This window comes from Macrotis lagotis, chromosome 1 (genome assembly GCF_037893015.1).
Source record: "Macrotis lagotis isolate mMagLag1 chromosome 1, bilby.v1.9.chrom.fasta, whole genome shotgun sequence".
NCBI classification, from domain to species: domain Eukaryota; kingdom Metazoa; phylum Chordata; class Mammalia; order Peramelemorphia; family Peramelidae; genus Macrotis; species Macrotis lagotis.
The window spans coordinates 487584598-487608224 of NC_133658.1; the positions used below are offsets into that span (position 1 = coordinate 487584598).

General features: G+C 36.3%; 1 protein-coding gene across 2 annotated transcripts in view; it reads right to left on the reverse strand.

Moving 5' to 3' along the window:
• Nucleotides 1-23627, reverse strand: part of AFF3 (ALF transcription elongation factor 3) — a 679787-nt gene that overhangs the window by 33858 nt on the left and 622302 nt on the right. For both annotated transcript variants that reach the window (XM_074213791.1, XM_074213792.1), the window contains exons 12-14: nt 18600-18724; nt 12777-12978; nt 10560-10687 (exon numbers count right to left, since the gene is read on the reverse strand). In XM_074213791.1, the coding sequence (XP_074069892.1) occupies nt 10560-10687; nt 12777-12978; nt 18600-18724 (455 nt within the window). The remainder of the gene's footprint in view (nt 1-10559; nt 10688-12776; nt 12979-18599; nt 18725-23627) is intronic.

The following is a 23627-nucleotide window of genomic DNA, read 5'->3' on the forward strand; positions in this document are numbered from 1 at the left end:
GCATTTACAAACAATGTAATAAAGACTCTGGATAATCTGATAATTCTGATTTATGAATCAGTCTTAAAGTACACCTAAGAAAACAAGTTTTCACACAGCATTTAAACATGAATGATCCTTTTCCAATTTAAAAGCTGTAAAGATGCCTCATAATAATTGTGTGCATGTGTATGGATAAGTGTATTTATTTTCATATCCAAATGAAAACATGTGCTTTCTCTTACCCTTACAATATAAACTACATTTGTATACATACAATTATTTTGGAACATCATATAAAAATGAAGTGAGCTAATGTTCGATGATTATATTCCATTCATAATGAAGTTAATTGTGAAATGATGTCTACCTTGTAACAATGCAAACATGGCATGTATTCTCTGGAGTTCTGATTAGCTTAGCTGGTAAACATTAAGAGCAGACGTGCATTATTAAAAGCAATAACCCTGGCTAACACAGGCTCTGCTGGGAATCAATTGGCTATATCTAAAGATAATATGTCCAGGTCCCAATCTGATTTTGCATGGTGGCCTTGAGTCAACTATCTTCTGGCATTGGCTGCATTGAGACAATCACCATTGGAATAATATTTTTAAAAACTCTAGTCTCGGTTGTTAATGCTTTTCCCCTTGTTTAAAAAATTTGTGTTTATGCTTATCTGTACATGTTTACATGCTTTACCTATCCTCCTGAATATAAGTTCCTTAAGGGCAGGAGTCAATTTTCATTTTATCTTTATATCCCTAGTGCCAAACACTGGCACATAGGAACCATTTAGTGCTTGTTGCATTGTAATGTGACCATGTATGTATGTATGTATGTATGTATATATGATAGCTAGATACCTACATACAAACATATATTTATTCCCTTGCTCTCTACTTTAGATACAAACAGCATAGAGTTTTGGCTTTATGGAGTGGCTTGTGGTTTTCTTTTTTAAGTGCATTCAGTCCATTAATAAGTGTCTAACATGATCTAACAATGATCAAAATCCATGGATGCATGATTAGTTAGACTGCTATTTTATTTAAATATGCACTAAATAGTGATATTGATGAGAAATTACTTAGCTTAGTGAAAAATGCTTGTTTTGAACTATAAATGATTTCAGGGTCTAATGCAAACAGCAGCTTATTTTAATATCTGAAGGTCACAGGATTTATTACCTTTGCAATTATTTAGCAACTATCCTTTAATAGAAGTCAAAATGCTTATATTTTTATAAATGCTGTTCCTATTATCAGGTCAAAAAATCCTGAGAAAGAGAGACAATAAATGATTTGCCCCAAGTCGCAGAGGAAATTATCATTGAAGTCTAAATAGAATCTAGGTCTCCACAAGTTATTTTCCACTAGATTACTTTGTCACTTCATACAAGTGTTGCTTCCCCCCCTCCCCCTTCCTTTCTTTTTTTGGTAACTCACATTGGGGTTAAGAAGAGTACGATTTTCAGGGTGGAAAGTTGCAAAATGTTTTTGTTCTTCGGCACAGTTAAAATTGAACTTAGCATCTTTCCCTGGTCCATCATTTCCATTCTAAAGTTTCTACTTTTAAGTTGCCAATCTGTAGATCTGTCTCATACCTTTCTGACCCTTCCTCTTTCCTAATCCTTTTATAGTCAATCTGTTATTAAGTTCTATTAACTCTTCCTTCTAAATAGCTCTCCCCATTCCAGGTGTCACTACCCTAGTAGAAGTCTACATCACCCCTTTCTGCAATAAGCTCTTAACTGGGTACCTACCTCCAGGTTTGCCCCCTTTAGTTCATCCTGAGCACTGTCCCAGAATAATGTTACTAGCCTCATTCATCATGCCATTTCTCTCCTCAAAAACTTATGATACAATGCTTATGGGATCAAACACAAGTTCCTTATATTGACATTTAAGGCCTTCTATAATCTTAGCTATTGAACCTCATACATTACCATCATACATTCATACACATCTTCCTTTTGTTCCAGTTGAGCTAATCTTTTTACTATCCTTGGAACATGTTTGCTTTCTGACTTCATAATGTTATCTATTTCCTTCCCATCCCCCCAGAATATATCATTTCACCTCAGTTCAACTTTAAACTAAAACTACTTAGTGACTGGCAAATTGCCTTCTGTGGAGGGTGAGGGGAGGGAAGTAAGATTAGGGGGAAAATTGTAAAACTCAAAATAAATAAAATCTTTAAATAAAAAAATACTTAGTAGTTTCCCCTATTTTAAGGGAATCATGGCATGATAGGGATCCAGTTAAGGTTCTGCTCTGATCCCTATTAGTTAAGTGACTCTGGGCAAACCACTGAACCCCTCAGTGTCCTTGGAAACTCTCTGAGGTTTGGTAGAGAAATAAACTCACAAGTCCAGTAAAATAATAATACAAAGTACCATCCTAAGCACTCACCTTTACAGATAACAGATCTAGATTTGGAAAAGATCTTAGGTCATTTGGTCCATCAACCCCCTCATTTTATAGCTGAGGAAAGGAGCTAGAATGAGTTATCTAAGGTCACAGAGACACTAAGTGACAAAACTATAATAGTCCAGAGTCTCTTACTCCAAAGCCCATGTCCTTTCACTATCCTATGCTATCTGAAAGCATATCATGATAAATTTCACTTCAAGCTTCATTACCATTTTACTTGCAAATCTGGTTACTTTCTGACTTCCCAATAAACTATATAGTCACTGTGAGAAACAATGTAGAAAGGATATATTATGTAAATAAAATAGAAAACACTCTAAGTTTGCCATATAAAAGGAAAAGATTAGATGAAAAATCTGTTTGAATACAGAGAAAATTAAATTTTATGGTAGTACCTATGTCATAGTGCCCTAGAGTCTTTAATACTCTCCACAATACCTCAGGGACCAGATTAAAATGTAATGGGAAATATTTAACAAAATAAATAAAAATATAAGACGCAGATAATGTTAATATGTGATTTTCTAAGTCACTATGTGAGTGCTGGGATCCTTATATATGGTTTGATGGCCACAATTCTATTTGAGTTTTGCACTGATCTATACAACACATCTTGGCACTTGATGATACTATTTTATTGTTCTCAAGTGGTTTAGTGCATTAATGTATTGTCTAACAGGGAAGATTAAAAAGCTCCTGGAAGGGAAGGGCTGTACTGTATTCTTCTTTGGTATCTCTGACAGCACTTTAGAGGTATGTAGATACTGAATCAATACTTGTTGAATTGAATATCTGATGAGCTAATAACACCACTATGGAGGCTTTGGGAGAGGTTCAGCATCCTGGCCAATGAGCCAGAGAAGATCTCCATGGCAACTTCAAAAAATAGAGGAAAAATTCTCTATTTTGTTATTTGTTCCACATTCTAGTGTGAGGTTAATCATGTTTCTTTTGCCTCCTTTTGAAGAACTTGTCATGAATAGAATATAATTTTAAATGTATTCTATTTTCATTAAAAGTTTTTTTCCCCACAACATTCTCTGGAAATAATTTTTGAAATCTTATTTTTAAAACCATTTTTCTGGTGATATCTTCCTGATAATAGCTGTCCACAATGATTATGAAGTTTTAAAAGGCAGAAATTTTTCTCTGAACATAATATAATTGTTTTTAATTCAGTTACAAATTACAAGATAGTATTACAAATGATTTTTTGGTTAATTCCCAGATATCCTGGGACTATCACAAGGGCCAAATGGAGCTGCTTAAGAACATCAGATGAAATATATTTTATGAGAGACATAGTGATGGGCATGTCAGAAACATCATTCTTGTGTCTGATGAACAGTATATCATATAAGTCCTGTAATAATTGAACCTGACCATCTGGCCATTTCCCCATTTTAGGGATTTCCATCAGGTAACATAAAACCAATGTGACTTCATGCATACTGAAGAAACAGTCATTTGTAGAACAGATCAATAGAACAAAAAGCAACAAACTGAGATTTGTAGGAAAATAATCAGTTTCATTTTTAAGTTAGTACTATGGCAGTTACGGAATATAATATGACATAGGTACTACCATAAAATTTAATTTTCTCTGCATTCAAACAGATTTTTCATCTAATCTTTATCTTTTATATGGCAAACTTAAAGTGTTTTCTATTTCATTTACATAATATATACTTTCTACATTGTTTCTCACAGTGATAATATTTTGTAGTGATACATTAACAAACCTAATAAAAGTTCAATTAAACATAAATGTAGCCAAGTACATACTTTGTGTTCTTCTAAGATGGGATTTTCAAAGCATTATAAAAGCCAAAGTTTAGTCATTTAAACCTTTTTGTCCAAGAACTCAATGCAACAATAGCAGCTTGAGGACTTGGTTCAAATGTAATGTTTTCTTTTCTTTTTCTTTCTCTCCTCCCAACATATGACCTTGGTTCTAAAAAGCAGCATGGTTTTTAGTCACCCCCAATATTTCTTCTGGCACTTGAGTATTAAAGCAACTCAGCTTTCTATTCTTTCTTATGGTTGAGACAGAGCTGAATGGTCTCCCACTGAGCGGCTGGCAGACTTCTTTCTATAATTCCTACCTATGTTAAATGCCGCCCCCAGGCATAGCCATAGTGTTTTGTGAAAACTGGCAGTGATGAGCTCAATGTGTTTGAACAAACAGGTTCCTCAGCAAGGCAGAAATCTGGATAATTTTCTCAGGGGATTCTGAGATTCAAATAAGGTAATTGGAGTAAAACACTAAAAATGAATTAATTGTCCGGCCTTCAATCAAATTATTATTTTATTGGTTGATAAAGTTCAAATCATCTGCTATGCCCAGAAGCCTGGGTCAAGTTCTGGGTGAAGAAAAATCTAAGGAGTTTAATAATTATCTCTAACACATGAGCTCATGTCTCATAAATCCCATTCTAAGAAAGTTTGTGCTTGAAAGGGAAGTCTGCTAAGATCATGTACTAGCCCTTCTTCGTATGGTAAGTATGTGAGCCATTTCTGATTAAAGGTTGGAATGCATTTAGCCAGCAAGGATACAAATGCAACTTTTGTTTCTATGACCTTGGGCAACAAAGTCCCTGAAAGCTTGCTTCCCAGCAGTGCAGCTCTGGTGATTATTCATTGTGTTTCTTACGGGCCATATGCCCCTGCAGACAACTGCATCATTCGTGGCCAACGTGCACATGTTTTGCAGGATGCACAAGCTAAAACTGGCAGATTTTTGTCATTCAATCAAAAGCAACTTTCTAAGTGGAATATTATCAATTTGTAGATTGTTTTTCCTCTGAGTGTGGAATTTAAAACCCTTCCTAGGATTTGAGAAGTGGCAAAAACTCTAATTAGGCTGGAGGAGTGGCTAGATTTAGCAAGATGAGTTCAAATCCTGCTTAAAACACTAGCTGTACTACTTTGGACAAACTTGGTCTCAGTTTTCTTACTTATAAAATGGTCATAGTAAAACCATCTACTCACAGGGTTGTTATGAATATGAAATAAGATTCTGAATCTTAGTTTGTATATAAATGTTAACTATTATTGTTTTATCATGATTCTTTCTTTTCAAATCTAGCCTTTTTTTTTGTTGAGAAAAAGAGAAGGGACTATGAAATAGTGAAGAGATGAGACTCTCCTGATTCAATGAAGACCTGAGTTCTATATTTAGATTAATAAAGTTCTACAAACAGCTTATGAGAAGATTAGATAAGCTCAAGAATGAGCAGTAAATAGAGCAGCACTAGGTTTGTAGCTCAAATCATGGCTTTGTTAACAATATTAAAACTTTCATCAAGGGATTTATGGCCATCAGTTTTGGGGTGTTTTTTAAAATATAGTCCAAAGGGTTGGACTTTGAACCTCTGAACTTTAAAGAAAAAAGATTTTGATAACCGTATTGTATTTCAGTATAATTGGTTTTGTTCCTAAGTCTATGTATTTTATCATATGCATTGAAAAATATCACTTCAAGGATTCCAGAGGCTTAAGAAGCTGCCAAATAATTCCTGACACACACAAACCAAGATTAAGAAACCCCTGGCCTCCATCACCTCCAACCAAGTCCCTCCAAGTTCTAAATCAATGATTCTATAATTCTTCTGTTTGAAATCTCCAAATGTTTAAAGGAAAGGAAGTGCTCTTGGGGGAAAGATGACCACAGCAACCTCAGGAAGAAAGAGCTTGGGAAACAATTTCAGATGGTGTCTGATAGCTAAGTCATTCTGAGAGACATTCAACCTTCACTGAAGGGCAGAAAGATCCTTCCTACTCTCATAAAATCAAAATGCTCTTGGGGCCATAATGCTAAGCATGGTTACAACTGAAATATCTGGTCCTTCTCACTTCTTCCCACCTACATTTAACATGCCAAGGCCTTCTAAGTGACTTTTTGATGGGAACCTTCTCTTAATATTGTGAAGTTTAGGTAGCTTCCCTACATGTTAGCAGTTCAACTGGAACAGATGGGGTATTTTGTGGCTTGGCTGAGCGCAGCTTTCATGACTAACTAATGTGAAATATGGGCACAAGACAGCACATTCTTCAGGAGTAGCAGCAGGCAGACCTGGCACTTGGGGACCACTATCTTCCCAACAGTGGCAATATGGCTGGCTGGAACTTGCTGGTTTATTTTCCAGCCAAGTGATTTTGCCACTTAGGTCTGTTCAGGACTTCTGTACTGAAGCCTCTGCCATGTGGTATTTCTCTCTTTAGCCCAATAATTCTCCTGTCAATAATTACAATCCAAGATTTATTATAGCTTATGGCTTTTGGGGATTAATGAGATCCAACAGTGACTGGGGATCGATCTGAACCAAACACTGCCACTAGTTAACTTAATTTTTTTAACTGAATTTTTATTTTGTTATCACACCAGCGTCACCTTAAAGCTCTGGCTGCCAAATGGTGAAGATGTAGAGTGTTGGAGAAAGCACAAGTCAGCCTGACACTCTAGGTCTTCAACTTGTGAAGAACAAGCTGACCTGGATAACATTTTTTCCCAAAGTGTTTGCTCAGAACCAGTTCTGCCTGCCACATGCACAACTTCTGAATCATGAAGGTATAAAAATTGCCCAATTGAGACATTAAAGACAGATTTATTTAATAACTGACAAAGAATAAAAGACTCTTCTTGAAGGTTAGTCTCGAAGACTCAGGATTTAAACTTATACTATTTTTGATTCCTTATATTCAACAGAAGTAGAAAGGTGGAACTGCCAGAAAATTTTCTCAGGGATTCTTGATTATTTCTCTCATTGATTAAAATCTTATGTCATAATAATACTAGTTTTTTTTAAAGTGGCAACCCAATGAAGATCAGAAAATAAATGTTATTATAGCACCTATATAATTACCTACATTGTCAAGTGAGTCAAATCCAGTATGATTTTAGATTATTTGCAATTTTCACATATTAATTATCCAGTTTTGAATTGTTATAGCCTTTTGGTTCTTCTCTTTTCTTCTTCTGATACCTCCCTCTGGTCAATTCACTACTCATTAGCACTCATACCAAAGGGAGGTCAAAGCATGGGAAAGAACGGAGATGAGATTTTAATCAACTGGGCTATTAGATAAAAAGTTGAGGAAGAGGAGAGTTTGGAGATCAAGGATAGACAAGCCCAATTGCCATGTGTAATAATGAAAAACTTAGACAACATGTCTAAATCCTAGTTTATTTTCAAGCCCCAAATTACAGAAGTCCAATCCGAAGTCACTTTTAATTTCTTATATTTTATGAAAACAACAAATCTAAGAGAAAAATCTGTTTTAAAGTATACAGAAACTTATTGTTAACATTAATAGCTAAAAAGAAAGACAGTGGTCTTAAATCTTGGAGAATATTTTCTGATTTTCCTACTTTAGTAGAGATGTTGCTCTTTTTTTTTGAGTTGTATATTTATCTTATTTTTATGGATTTCAAATAACTATGGGGTACATGGCAATTGGAACTTGCAATCTATCCATGTCGTATATGTGTAAGAGGTTTTAAAATTTTTTATTGTTTCTATCTCCATAAAAGAGGAAGCAGTTTTATTGTAGATGCCTGCCAGAGAAATCATATGTATTGCTAATGGGAAGAACAAGTGATAAACACTCTTAGTTGATACAGACAGTGGCAAAATTGTATTAGTTCCAGGGACAGCAGAAGGAAAACATTCCTTCTTATAAGTAGTCCAAGAGCAGCAGGTTGAGGCAAAACTATTTTATTGTTGCTGATTCTGACTCGGTCTTCATTTATACACATTTTGGATATATCTATATTCTAGTTTCCAATACAAACAATGTATCCTCTATATCCAGCACTCAAATTTCTCTGAAGACAGTTTCTTAAGTTGAACCACCTTAGCATAGGGATAACTTTGTGCTTGACAAAATACAATTAGCTGACAAAAAAATTATGTGAAGAAATGGAACTATAAGAAATATCATGGAATGAAATCCAAAGTTAAGCTTTCCAGAGTGATAAACTTGGGACAAAAACACTGAAACAGTTTCTAGTTGAACTTTTCTTTGGCCATGTTGCATTTTGAAGCTTAGGGAGAAGAGTCATAGATTCTCAACATTAAGTTTCTACATTGTCCTCAAACATATTTCTGCCCTATATTCTTCTCCTCTCCCCCCACCCCGAAACCCCCCCCCCCCCAGCTTAAGTTTGTGTTCAAGACTGACAATTCTCTTTCTTCAATAATGGAAACCAACCATTTTCTCCTTCTTTATACCCTTAAAGCACAGAATGCTATCACACTTTCCAAGGGTTTCATTAAGACCCCCTCACTGTTTAGTAGGAGCCCTTGGAAATGATTAGGGAGAAAAAAGGAGTTAGTGTGGAACAAGGAAGAGTATAGGAAGTGGGATCTAATAGGATTTGGCGCATAAGCAAGGAAAGGAGAAAACAATAACATTTCCCCTCCTTTGGGTGACCTTTTATCTCTCATCTACACTATTTGAAACTAATTCAATTTTTTAAAAAAGTATTTGATTTTACAGCTACAATTTTCCTTGCTATTAGCTCTTAAATTTTTCCAAATTCAGTTAATAAGTGTTGTCTACCACTTATATAACTTTAAAAATCCCTGATAATATCTGTAGTTGGGATCTGCTTTGGGGTTAGGGGAGTATAAGGAAGAAACAACAGAATGTTATTCTACCACTTTTTTTTGGCCACTTCTCAAGTGGCTGAAAAGCATGTCAGAATGATACTTTTTGCTCATTATCTTCTGTTTTTTGTTTTCTTCTCTTTCCTGGAGTAGAAATGAATTAGCACAGAATGGATGGTACCTAGGGTAAGTTTTGACTGGGTAAGTTTATACATACATACACACACACACACACACACATATATGTGTATGTGTATATGTATATATATATATATATATATATATATATATATATATATATATAAAAGAGAGAGAGAGAGAGCGAGCGAGCGCATTTTTACTCAAATTATCCCAATCCCTTTTTTTCTTCCTCTTCAAATACCATCTATATTATCTGTTAAGTATAGTTTTAGGAAGTGTGGAGGGGCTTCCATTAGCAAATCACTAATATATCAACTGGCTAGAGTTAAAAAAGTAACTACAACTGCAGTAATATAAAACTACCCTAAGTCCAATATTCAGGTGCTGAGAAACTGTATTGTTATAGTATAGATGTGTGCACGTCTTAACTAAATATTCTAGAGTAAGACAACTCCAACTACACATAGAGTTCAGGTAATTCTATGCAGTTATAATACATAAACTTTGAAAGGCTAAAGTTTGAAATGAAGAAGCTATATACTTCTGCTAGAGTAACTTTTTTAAAAAGACATTTAGAATTAAAGCTTCAATTTACTCTCTAAATTTAAATGCTTAACTCACTCAGCTACATGCAATATATACCATACACTATAAGTTATAAGAAACTAGAACCATAATTATATTGAGGCAATTGGACCTTTGCTCCAGGGCACTGAAATCTGAGCAATAATTTGACACACATATGCAATCTTGTAGAACTAAGGAACTTAGCACCTAAACGGAAAGAATAATAAGTTAAAATACATAGTCATCATATCACTGAAAATGTTAATAGAACCAACCTGTGAGCCACTATTGTAATTAATTCCTCTTACTGTTCAACTAAATTAGTCTTAATTACATCTTGTATAATTTTTAGACCACAAATTACAAACTTAATTTATGGGAATGTTTTGTACTGCTTATTTTGGGAACTAAAATTGTTAGTGATAGCTTTGAAACAAAATGACCAGCTTATAAGCTAAATTTTGTCTCAACAGGCCTCTACCTCACTCTAGTCAAATTCCAAACTGTATCACTTGCAAGCTAGACATCATTCTCATCTTCCCACTGGTCCCTAAACTCTAAGAATTCTGTGAAGTTGAACTCTGACAGGTGAACTTTTGCTTCACCTTGCCTCAGACTAGGTCTCTATGACCTTCTCTGGTTCTCTCCACTCCATACCAGTGGGTACATTATGCCTTTCTAGCTCCCTTTCATGTTATATCTTTTCTTGCAAGGTGCTAAATATAAAGACTGTCATATTTGCTAGCACATTTTGCTTGAGATTCTCAATGCTTTGCACAAGGTCTGGTCTATCTTCAATATAGTAACAAAAAAAATGCATACTCACATATCATCAAAGATGAGCTTTTGTCTCCTGCAGTCTCTGTGCCCATTGGATAAGGGGGACCATGGTTCTGTCTGGGGTCGTGTTTTATTATAGAAGAGAATGTTTTCTGAGCTGTTGTGCACTGTTTTCTAGATAATAAGCAATAATGAAATAGTTGAGAATCAGCCATCTAATTAAAATAACACAAACTGAAACAGATTTTTTTATGTTGTAAATTACAACTTTATTTACTTTTTCTTTGTTTCAAGAAATAGTTACAACTATTTTGTCTTTTCAGGTCTGTTTTTTGAAGATTGGAATTTCAAGGTGATATGAAGAAAAAAGCTAAAGATAATTACTATCAGTTTTCTTTCTTTTTTTTTTCTAACAGAATGACAAAAATGGAGCACTACTGCTTTGTGGAAGAAAAAAAAAAGAAAAATTAAGAGCCTTCAGTAGGGAAGAGTGGATTATAACATAACTATCTCCCATTCTGGAATGCAAATGGTTTCTTCTGAAGCAACAAAAAGAATTTCGTAGGTTTATAGATAGAGAATTATACCTTATACTACAACTCTATGACCTTTACTTAATAACATCAAAAACATTTCTCTAAAAATGAAAGTTGCTACAATCATTTGTATTGAGGAAAATCTGCTTTTAACATCAGGAATGAAGATAGGATTTTCAAAGTTTCTCTGATTATTTCACAAAATGCCCCAGATGCTACCTATAACAATAAGAGAAGAAAAATGATTTAAATAAAGATAGACAAAGGGGAGGCAAAACTATCTCTGTGGATGATGTAATCATTTACTTTACCTGAAATTTTTTTTTTTTTTAGGTTTTTGCAAGGCAATGGGGGTTTAAGTGGCTTGCCCAAGGCCATATAGCTTAGGTAATTATTGTGTCTGAGGCTGGATTTGAACTTAAGTCCTCCTGACTCCAGGGCCAGTGTTCTATCCAATGTACCACCTGGCCACCCCTACCTGGAAATTCTTAAAAAAATATTTGTATCTTTATGGCTGCACAAAAGTCTTGTGAGATGGTGAGTTTGTTTTTTTCTCTTAAGATTTTGGTAACTTGTTTTCATTTCTCTTATTCCCCCTTAGTTTGTTTTTGCATAAGGAACTTGGATTGAGATTAAAGTTTAGCCAGGATAGCTTCTAAATGAGGTCAGATTTTCTGACAATGGCAATAACTTTATCATCAATTTACAGGTTAAATTAAATATATATATATATATATATATACATATATACATATATATACATATATATATATACATATATATACATATATATATATATATATATAGTCACTGCTTTTTCTTCCTTTTTCTCATTCCTTTATTATTAAATCCCTTATAAAGGGTCATCTTGTTTCTGCCATATGTGGAGCTCCTGCCAATTTTCAAGAAGAGCAATGACTATGAAAAGAAATATGATTGGGAAAACTTTGACAGGATGATTATGCCCTGAAGTTATACTATTGTTAGACTTCCTAGAGAAGAACTACCTGCTGTCAAAGTCTCTTCTGGGTGGGGGGGAGGGAGGGTGTTTCCATTCACCCAGTGCTGTGGCAGTACTATGTTTTTGTGGTCTACACTGATCAAAGAGAGAGTAGATTAAGAAGGCATTGGGAGAGCTCAAGAGTAGTATTCTGAGACAATACTGCTGTTTGTGATCCTACTCCAGAGGAACTTCTGAGCAAAAACTTGTTTCCAATCTAATATTTTACATTGTCACCAAATAATGTATTATTTTTGGTAGTTTTCTTTTGAGAATTGAAATCAAAAGCTGTGGGAAATTATTATTATTATTATTATTTTATTTTTTTAATTTTTGCAAGGCAATGGGGTTAAGTGGCTTGCCTAAAGCCACACAGCTAGGTAATTATTAAGTGTCTGAGTCCAGATTTGAACTCAGGTACTCCTGACTCCAGGGCTGGTGCTCTCTCCACTGCGCCACCTAGCCACCCCCCTGGTAAATTATTTTTAAAGAGCAAAAGAGGATTATATATAGTTCTTATTTTTTCATCTTCCTGAGCCCTCATGACCCCAATTGGGAGGCAACTCTTTTATTTTGGATCTCTTGTAAAATAGCAAGTCAGATTTGTAATGCTTTGTTGGCAGCAGGGATAGGGTTGGGGAAGGGTGAGGAGGGGGTAAGGGAGAGGGAGAAATTCCAGGTTTGCATGTGAGTGTTTTAATTAGGAAATGACAACATAAAAACTTACAGCAAGGTCTCCAGCATGGGGCTGCAACTGATTCTCCGTCTTATGCTTTTTGCTGGAGGAGATGGAAGTGAACAGACTGCTGCCATTAGGTCTACTGGAAGAAGTTAAATCATCATTGGAGTATTTGTGTTTTGACACATCTGAGAGGGGTGAAATGGGTGACCGAAGCATTTTCTCATTTTTATTTATTGGTATTGCCAAGCTGGAAAAGGAAATTACAGTAATGGAATGTCACAAAGCCGGCACTGAAGAAGGTAAATGTTTTATATATTACCAAAACTTCCAATTTAAGACCTGCTGGCGGGGAGAAGTTTAGTAGGAATTATTATTCCTGGAAACAACTTTATGGTATTAGGACCAAAAGTTCATTTGCAAATTTAGATTATGGTTTCCTCTGCCATGGAGAGTAAATGGCAAGCCTGGAGTTAGTCTAAAAGTCTATCTTTTTCTAATAATGATAATAACAGTGATCATGCTTATTGGACACTTTTCACCTGAAGACTTCCAAGTAGCTTATAAACATTTTTCCTTCTTTATAAACATGGATAGTAAGCAAGTAAAAGTAATCAAAATATTAAAACATCTTATTCCAGGGTGACTTAAAAATTAATTTTACCAAATACTATGAAAAATAAACATTTCGTCTAAAAACTAGGTAAACTGAATTCCAAAGTACTCTGTGAGACAAAAAGTCACTACTCTCAATCATTTAGTCTATGGCTTATCTGGGCATTCATTGAATAAGAATCCAGAAAGGGGACAGTTGTGATTAGAGGCAAGAACTTCTGTCTTGCTAGCTCTTTGCTTTGCTCATAAAAGCACTCTGCTCATTTGTGCTGAGCTTACTCTAAGGACAAAAAGATATACTTTTGCCCACTACCTCATAAAATGTGCTCTATATTACTAATAAAAATTAACAGGAATAATAATAGTACCTCAGATTTATAAAGAACTGTTGCTTAGTCTGGGGCCATCTCCAGTCATCCTGATCTATATCTTGCCATTGGACCCAGATGGCTCTGGAGGAGAGAGTGAAGCTGGTGACTTTGCACAAGCCCTCCCTCACTTAAATCCAATTCACTTGCAAGTCATGGCATCACCTTCCTGATGTCATGGTCCTCTTCGAGAATGAAGGACAAAACAACAGAACTCAAAGTATCTTCCTGTCTACTTTGCCATTTGTCCTTATAATATTTCTGTTAAAGATGAAAATAAGATTCTACTGTATAAATATTTTATAACAAATCTTAACATTTTGGAAGTTGGGGTATAAATCATAATCAGCAATATACATTAGGGCTATAGCTGGGTTGATGGGACAAACATCAGATTACACAGTAAGTAAATCCTAGGAAATAGTATGGACAATTTCTAGTTAATTAGGAATGGTTACTTCAATAAATGGTTATTCTAAGCAAGCATACACCACAACAAGAAAAGCTGGCTCACAATTTCCATTTTAGAGCAAACTTCTAAAATATCCCTGGAATCTGGAAGAGACTCTTTTCAAGTTTCAAATCAACTTCCTCAATGTTGGAAGTTACATTTTCTTACAATTGCTTCCTTAACTCCAGTTACTGGGATGAAGGAAAAGAGGAGAAATGCCTACTCTTAGTGAAGATCAGGATAGAGGTGAGCAGATACTCCTAAATTACTAGGCTAGAACTCCACGGTATGGAGCTACATGGGTTGGTAACTCTGTGGCTTAGTCCCAGAATTAATTAGCAGTAATAGTTCTCATAATGCCATAGGAACCCTTAATAACAAGTTGGAATGGTACTTTATCCTGAGGCCATATCTAGGAAAGTAAAGTCCAAAATATATCCAAAATACAACCACAGGTTCTGTGGAATTATACAAATTATAATGGAAGATTCCAGCCTGAAAGTTCAGAATTACCTACTAGCCCATTCACCTATCATTCTCAAGAGTACATATTTCTCACCTAATCCAAGTAACTGGGAAAGAGGGAGGTAGTTGTAGGGAAACTGCTCAAAAATAATTCTACAGTTTCAAGGACATTTGGAAATGTGCTTTGAAGTAAGGGTAGAGTTATTTTGTATAACCTGTGAAATAAAGATGCCTTTTTAGGCTGGCAGGTGCGATTGATAAAAAAAATTATTAGATAAACTGATTATTTTGGGAAATAGTTTCTGTAAAGCTGCTCAAAGTTCCCTGCAAACACTATTACATATGAATAAAAAGGGGAACATTAATATTCAATGTGGGGACAATCATCAATCAAAGTATAGAATTGTGCACTTTCTTGGGGTAATAAAACTGGATCATCTTGCAAGTAATGAACTAAGGGGGGGGGTGGAGGAAGAGCATGTTTTTGCAATAATAGACTCTTAAGGGTCCTAGAATTATTTAGATTGAAGGAATTAGACAGCACATTAGAATGCTGGATTTAGGAAGACCCAAGTTCAAATCTCATACATTAGCTATTTGTCCCTGGGTAAATCATTTAACCTTTCTGTCTCAGTTTTCCTCACCTGTAAAATGGGATAGTAACAGCACCTATCTGAGTTATTGTGAGGATTTAATGAGTATATATGAGGCTGTTTCGATGAGGGCTTCCAAATGGAAGTGCTAAAGCTAAGCCAGCTTCTACAGTCTTGAAAAAGGATTCCCCTGATGATAGCCACTTTCAAAAAATAGCTATTACTGCAATTTTCTTATCAGTTTATTCAGGGAAATAGGTCCAAGAAGTGTTCACTGGAATGTCATGAGCTAAATATATTCTAATATGAAGGACATGTCTAATGTGACCAGTGTTTTTGTGTGTGTGTGTGTGTGTGTGTGTGTGTGTGTGTGTGTTTCCCCCACCCTACCTCTTCAATTGCCTCTTCAAGTTTTAAGACTGCTTTACATGTTTTCCTAACCTTTCAGTTTACATTTTTATGTATTGTGGTATAAATTAATCTCCCTTAAAAATTTCTCCTGCACACAATGTCAGGAAGACTGAAGAATTGCTTAATACTACTATAGAAAAGTTTTCCAAGTTTGGCTGTATCCAAGTGGGCAGGAACATCTCTTATACCTGTTGTACATCATCTGGGACATCCTTAGAATACTGTTCTCAGTAGAATGCAATTTGGTATAATGCAAGTCCAAGGAAAGTCCAAATCCCATCCAAGGAAAGAAGGGAGTATTACTAAAGGTCCCAGAGGACTTCATTATCTCTAGGCAAGCACTTTAAACTCATTATGTGCTATCTATTTCAGGAAATTCAAACATACCCTGTACCCTAGGTCATCCTTTAGGAGCACAGATTTCTGTGCTTTGCAATGCAGGGGACTAAGTCTGACTTCAGGGGCTCATAGATCCAGAACTGGAAATGACCTCAAAGATTTCTACTATAACCTTTCTCATTTTATAGTTGAGAAAAATGAAGTCCAAGGAAATTAAGGTTACATAAGTAGGACATGACTGAGGTAGCATTAAAACCTGGATCCTCTGACTCATTTCTCTAAAGTCCATGTTTCTGTACTCCACTATCTTCCCTTTTTGAACATTTTTTTTTCAAAATCAATTAGGAGGATCCCAGACAAAATGAGCTATTAAGCTTATGGGACAAAATTGGCCTCTAATCCCAGTCTACTCTACTGGTATTCACTGTGTGTGTGTGTGTGTGTGTGTGTGTGTGTATGCATTCACATTGTGTATACATATACACACACAATGGAGCTAACATTTATATAGTGCTTTAAGATTTGTAAAGAGCTTTACAAATATCATCTCACTTTATCCTTATAACAACCTGAGACCATTATTACCCCATTTTAAGGATGAGGAAAATGAAGCAGACAGAGGTTAAGGGATTTGTCCAAGGTCACAGAGCTAGTTAAGTGTCAAACCTGAACTTGAGTCTTCCAGCTTCCAGGTCCACCATTCAACATTTTTTTCATCTTATCTGTTGTTCATTCATTCATGAGTCTTCATGATCCTGTTGAAGATTTTCTTGGCAAAGATACTGAAATGGTTTTTCCTTTTCCTCCTCTAACTCATTTTACAGACGAGAAACTGAGGCAAACAAGGTTTTAAGTGACTTGCCCAGGGTCACATAGCAACTAAGTTTTTGAGGCCAGATTTGAACTTCAGAAGATGAGAGAGACTTCTTGATTCCAGGTTCAGGACTCTATCCACTGAACCACTTAGCCATCCCTCATCCTATTTACAAGCATCCTATCCCTCCAGTGTGCTTCAGAGAAGAGTCCAAGGTATTGCTGGGGTCTGCTTGTTCTGAACTTACCCACTACCTTTGCTTTCCAGCACAAATTTGTTAAGTTAACATCCTTGATAAACTCCACTGATTGACCCTGCATGTGCCTTTGATTAATCATAATACTTTCTTAATCTAAACTTTAACTCTTTTCCTTTACTTCCTCGAGGTCATCTCTCTTTTCTGTGACTGAAGTAGTGAGGCCACTTCTGGATACTCTGAAATTAACTGAGAAGAACTGACACCTCTTTCTAACCCTGCTGCCATAATTCCTTTCCTGGACTCCATCTTTACATACAGCAGACACTGGTATTCTGTTGGGTCATATACAGTCCTCCTTTCCCTAAGTTTTGAAGGTAGTTGCTATACCATGTGTTCCAAGTGTGTGCTATATAATTACGATTATTTGGACAGTAAAAGAAAATTAACTGCTGACACATTAGAGCTTGGAGAAGGATTGGAAGTTTTATGAATGATACAAAATTTTATGTCCCAAACTAATTCCATTTGAGCAAAATAATTATCCCTTCACCAGAGGCAGTAGCCATGCACTGATGTGATCTACTTTGTCACCCAAGACAAACAGTAACACTCAGGTAACTACAACTCTGTGATTCAAGTCCAAGAAGATTCCAAAATGGGTCTATCCATTAAGAATTTGGCCATGATTATGATATACATCTTTCTGAAATAGTTTTTTTAATTAAACATTACATTAAAAATTAGTTGATAACTGTACTTTTTTTTAAAATATCAACAAAACTCTCCTAAAATCCCTTCTTATTCCTTCCTTCTCAGAGAATCATCCCCCAAACAAGGTGGTTATTTATCCTTTGTTCTTGAAGAGGAACATGCTTTCAGAAAAGTGTCGTGACTGGTAAGTGAACTGGATTTAAGTGAGGAAGGGCTATGCAAAGACTCCAATCTCACTTTCTCCACTGAAGCATCTGGGTCTAGTGACTAGAAAATTTTTAAGTTAAGATCTTTCCCAGGTCTCAGTTTTGTTTGAGGCAAAATCCATTTAGTGATTAAGTCTAGGTAAAAATGAGGCAAAGAATGACCTCTTTTACCTAGATGGGGGGCAAAGGGGGGAAGGGGAAGACCATCAGGGCTTCTGGTCAAAACAGAAACAATTCCTACTGACATTCACTCTGAGTCATCAGAATTCAAATAATGACTAGGCTGGGCCTGGGACTTGTTGGCCAATCAATGAGAACCAGAGTGATTTGGTTTTAAGGCATGATCTAATAAAATAGAAATCTAATCTGTAAACCTTAAGTTTCAGTGAGTTTCAGTGATTAAAATTTATATTTCTTTGGACAGAGAACCTGCAGGTAAAGTATGATTTCCTATGTGAACAGAGGGAGAAGAGGGAGGAGAGTGAAGAAAGGAAGCTAGCTCCCACACAACAAATACTAGGTTAAAAGAAGAGGAAAAACACCAGCAAAATCACTATGTTCAATACACAGTCTAAAAATGTGTACAATGTACCACATCCATGAATCTTTCACTTTTTTGAAGGCGTGCATTAGGGGTGTCTTTTGAAACAGTTGCTATCCCTAGTGGCTCAATTTCAGGTTCAAAAGAACAATACATACCTATTGGTGTTCAAATGGCAATGGCTTGAGGATGAAGTGCTATTGGTCAAAGTAGTCAGTCGTGAAGAACACTCTTTCTCTCCCTGAGTCTTCTTGATCTCCCTAAATTCCTCCTCATTTTCACACTGTATGAAGATAAAGTTTAAAAAGGATTAACTTTTTTAAAGGCAACAGAAAATAGCTTGTGTTGGCAGACCCTAGTGGAAGAAGCCTCTAAATTACACCATACTCTTGTTTTACTCATCCTGTTAAGGCAGCCTGTTTGTAACACTCACCTCTACTAGTATATTTTCATAGTAAACATTCCATTCATCCAGGATGAGATTGTTTTATTACAAACAACTTATTTAAGAGGAAAATGACAACTCCATGATCAAAGTACTAAAGAGAATGTTTTGAAGGATGAGGTCCTCTGTGCCAGTATCCTGGACCAATATTTAAACCAGCCAAAAAGAAGGCCAATTCTTAATTAAGATAAAAACATCAATTTAACATGCTCCGGCATATCTGGGAACTGGAGCAGAGAATGTCAGAATGAATGTATACCCTCTGGGCTTAGAGGGGTGAGGTCACTGACAATTTGAGAACTTTCTTCTGAAATTCATTACTCTTATGAATTTCAATCAAAGACTAACGGTAGTTAGGAACCCCAGTCCTTTAAATTTGGTTAACTATTATTATGCTGAAGTATCCCAGGATCCTTAAGAGTCTTTTTCAGGAAATGATTGGTTGGGAGAAATGAAAGATTTCAGGTTTGGTGAGTTGTCCTATAATTGCACTTAAAACATACTATTTCCTTTAGAAGGGTATAGAATCATTAGAGAAAAGTGTAGGTTGTGCTAAACAGAATTCCATATTTCTATGACAAGAGGCTAATACATAAGAGAATTTACTGCAAGGTGTCTGTCTCTGTGTTATAGCACTGTCAGACGTATTCCAGCTGCAGGTCAAGTATGCAGACCACCTGGGAAATGAAATTATCCTCTATCCACCATTTACCAGGGAAAGGGATACTTCATTTAGGACAGTCTCTAACTTTTCTCTATCTAAGTGTCAATGGATTCCCAAGGCCCCTGTCAGCTGTCCCTGAGGCTCTGGCAAAAATATTAGTCTAAGGAGACCTACCCATAATGAAGTGCTTTAAATTAAGAAAAGCACCGTATATAAATCTACATCTCCTTAAGCATCTACTTCATCCCTGCCTCCAAATGTTTCTGAACTCCAGGGCCTCTTAGCAACAGGTCTTATTTGCCCAGGATACTCATCTCACTTCTCAGAGAGTGATGGGTGCCATGTGCTTTAGTCTAGGGAGAAGAATGTAACTCAAATTCCTTCCCCAAAAGAATCTCTGCACTGGACTTAGGTCAGGAAGAGGATTGGCATTTCTTTTTCTAATTTAATGATACTACCAAACCTGACCCTGAGTTCCAAGGAAACACTCACCTTTGTAAAATCTGCATCTTAATCTCCACCTATCCTTTCACTTCAGGAGTAAGGTGGTCTATTTATTTACTCACCCTCACCACATTTTGGAGTCAATTTTGCTTCCATCTTTCCTATTTGAATCAAATTTGGTAAGTATTTATTCAAGTGTCCCCAGTATCTCTGGTGGTGGTAAAGGAGGCTTAGAAAGGTCTCCTTAGGAGGGAGTCCCATATTCATTTATTTGTTCCAAAGTCCCTTTTATCCAATCATACCACCCCTATTGCTAAGCCTTCTCTCAAGCCGTTCTAAATGCCTGTCCTCAAAGACATCCTGGGGAGCATGAATAACCTCCCTTACTTTGAGTGTTAACCTACCATCCTAAGTCGGAAAGCTTTTCATTCAGTCTTGTCCTCAGTTTGCCCTCAGAAGGTATGGAATTTGAAGATGTGGAGCATGGAGAGAGAGGAGGAGGATATGGAGGACTCATGAGAGTTACAATGCTATGGTTTGAAATAGTTACCTAAAGTTAAAGTCTTTTCAATGCAGCAAGGCCTGCGAGGTTCACTGAATACATCTGCATATGCTAGAATTCTAGGAGAGTTATGAGATAATGGACTGGGTCACTTACAGAGGTTGCTGCATCAACTTCCCTGGAGACTTTCAATGTTTCTAAAACAGGTCATGAAAATAAACACTGACCCATATGCCCAGGGCCTAAAAGAAATTACAAATGACCTAATGAATATTAAGGAAGCAGGCCAAAAAAGTTTTAAGCCCTGTCCTGTCTTTTTTTAATTTTCATTCTGTTTTATTTATGTGAGAATCTGTGTTTGCAGAAGGAAGCTCTGAGCATGTCTACTTTAGGTAGAGATTTCCGTTAACTTAGCCTATTGATATGGGAACTAGAATTGGGAAGTGAGAAAATCTGGAAGTATATAGTAGCCATTGTAAATGTATGAGAAGGCCAATGGAAATTTAAGGGTTGAAGAAAATATGCTTATTACACGATATGGTGAAATTTCATAATAACATTATTATGTCATAAGGAACTGTGAGTGATATTATGATAGAGTATTTTGGGGAGTATTTCAGTAACATGTTGAATTTCATGGGGTTCAATACCATTGTACTATAAGATGTATTATAAGAAAGTTTCATGGTTTTGCAAGTTGGAGATAAGTAAGCACTGATTGGGGTAATGGGTAAGGAGTTAGAACTTTTAAAATAAGTTTTGTGGGTCAGCTAGGTGGCATAGTGGATAGAGCACCGGCTCTGGAGTCAGGATGATTTGAGTTCAAATCTGGCCTCAGGCGCTTATTAATTGCCTATCTGTGTGACCCTGGGCAAGTCACTTAACCTCACTGCCTTACATTTTTTTTAAGTTTTTGCAAGGCAAATGGGGTTAAGCAGCTTGCCCAAGGCCACGCTGCTAGGTAATTATTTATTGTCTGAGGCCAGATTTGAACTCAGGTACTCCTGACTCCAGGGCTGGTGCTCTATCCACTGTGCCACCTAGACGCCCCTTAAATTTTTTTAAAAAAGCAATAAAGTAAGTTTTGCTTAAAACTAAGGAAAGAGGGGGCAGCTAGGTGACGCAGTGGAAAGAGCACCGGCCCTGGAGTCAAGAGGACCTGAGTTCAATCCAACCTCAGACACTTAATAATTACCTAGCTGTGTGATCTTGGGCAAATCACTTAACCCCGTTGCCTTGAAAGAACTAAAAAACAAACAAACAAAACTAAGGAAAGAACAGAGGAAGAGATAAGTTGCTTTCATAAACTCATCTCCAGGAACCAGGAAGACATTGTTTAATAGATCCTTAAGGAACACTGGAAGAGCTTGTTAGAAGTTACTGAAATAATCACCTGGCATTTGAATGATATATCACATCTCCTCTTCTGGGATAGTATACACATCAGTGTGTGACTAAAAATGAAGGCATGGCTGTTACTTCCCCTTTGGCTTAGTGAATTTGAAATGGTTCAAATTTGGAATAGCTAAGTCGAGCTCTCACTGCAGGAGAAAGTCAATTTTAACTCCCTTCATTTATACTGTGTTCCTATTATCAAGTCATCATCCTATATATTATCTCTTGAGTTTTATCTTTATTTGACAAGTGGAGAAATTGAATCAGATATCAAGAAATGCCTTTTTTTTTGGTTAGGTTTTTGCTAGGCAACGGGGTTAAGTGGCTTGCCCAAGGCCACACAGCTAGACTTATTAAGTGTCTGAGGCCGGATTTGAACTCAGGTACTCCTGACTCCAGGGCCGGTGCTCTATCCACTGCACAGCTAGCTGCCCTGAGAAATGCCTTTTTCAAACAAAAAGTAGCTAAGTATATTGAATTTAGTGTCCAATAAAGAATTAGAACTTATGAATCTTGATTCCCCATCTAGTGCCTTTAATATCTGAGCACCTAAACCTCCAAAGGATGTTTGTGAAAGTGCTTTAAATGCTGTAAGATGCTATAAAAATGTAAGCAGACTAAATTCTCATTAATAATTAAAATATTTATAACTTAAAGGGCTTGTCTTTTATTCTGATCACTTGTCAAAGGATGCTAAGATCAATTTTTTTACTGGTATAAAGTTACTAATGTATGGTACTAATAAACCCTCTTCAGAATTCTTGGTTTTTGCATCCTCTCTGCTCAAAGTTTCCAATTCCCATTTCCTATAGCATAATGTTTAAATTCCTTTACCTAGCATATTGTATCTTTCATCCCCAGAAAAAACCTCTGGTCATACTCAAATAGATTTGCTTATTACTGTCTGAACTTTTTTGTTTTGTTGCTTTGCCTTTTTTTTTAGGGGTCTCGACCTCTATCTTTCCCTCCTATACTCTCCTTTCTTGTATCTACCTATCCTCTAAGGCCTAGTTCAAATCTCCTTTCACCTATGGACTTTCTCAGCTCATCATCTAGCCAGAGATGTTCTCTCTATCCCCTCTCTACCTGTAGAACTTTTTGATCTTGTCCACTCTTAGAGCACTTATCTTCTGCCTGCTACCAGTTGTGGCTTCCACAGGAAGCCATTTCCCCCAAGGATCCTACAAGCTATGGGTGGATAGGTATTATACCTATTCAGCCTTACATATTTTTGCATCCTTCAAAAAAGCCTAGCTAGAAGAGGGTCCTGCACATGATAATGCTTGTCCTTCATTTTCAAAGAAGACCATGACTTCAGGGAGGTGATGCCTTGACCAAGCATGTGAACTAGATTTGAGTGAGAGAATTCTGTGCTAAGTCACTAACCTCATTTTCTCCTCCAGAGATATCTGGGTCTAGTGGCTAGATATGAATTAGGATGACTGGATATAGCCCTGGATACAGGGCAATCAGGGTTAAGTGACTTGCCCAAGCTCACACAGCCAGGAAGTGGCAAGAAACTAGATTCAAATTTCCATCCTCCTGAATCCAAGGCCAGTGCTTTATCCACTGTGCCACCTAGCTGCCTACAGTCCAATAATTAATGTTTGAATTAATATCTCTATCATATTGAATTTAAAATGTCTATTGGACAAGATGTCTATGGGACAGATTGAATCTGTTTAGGTAATGCCCAGTAGGTATCTTAAACTCACTATATCTAAAACAAATTTCAT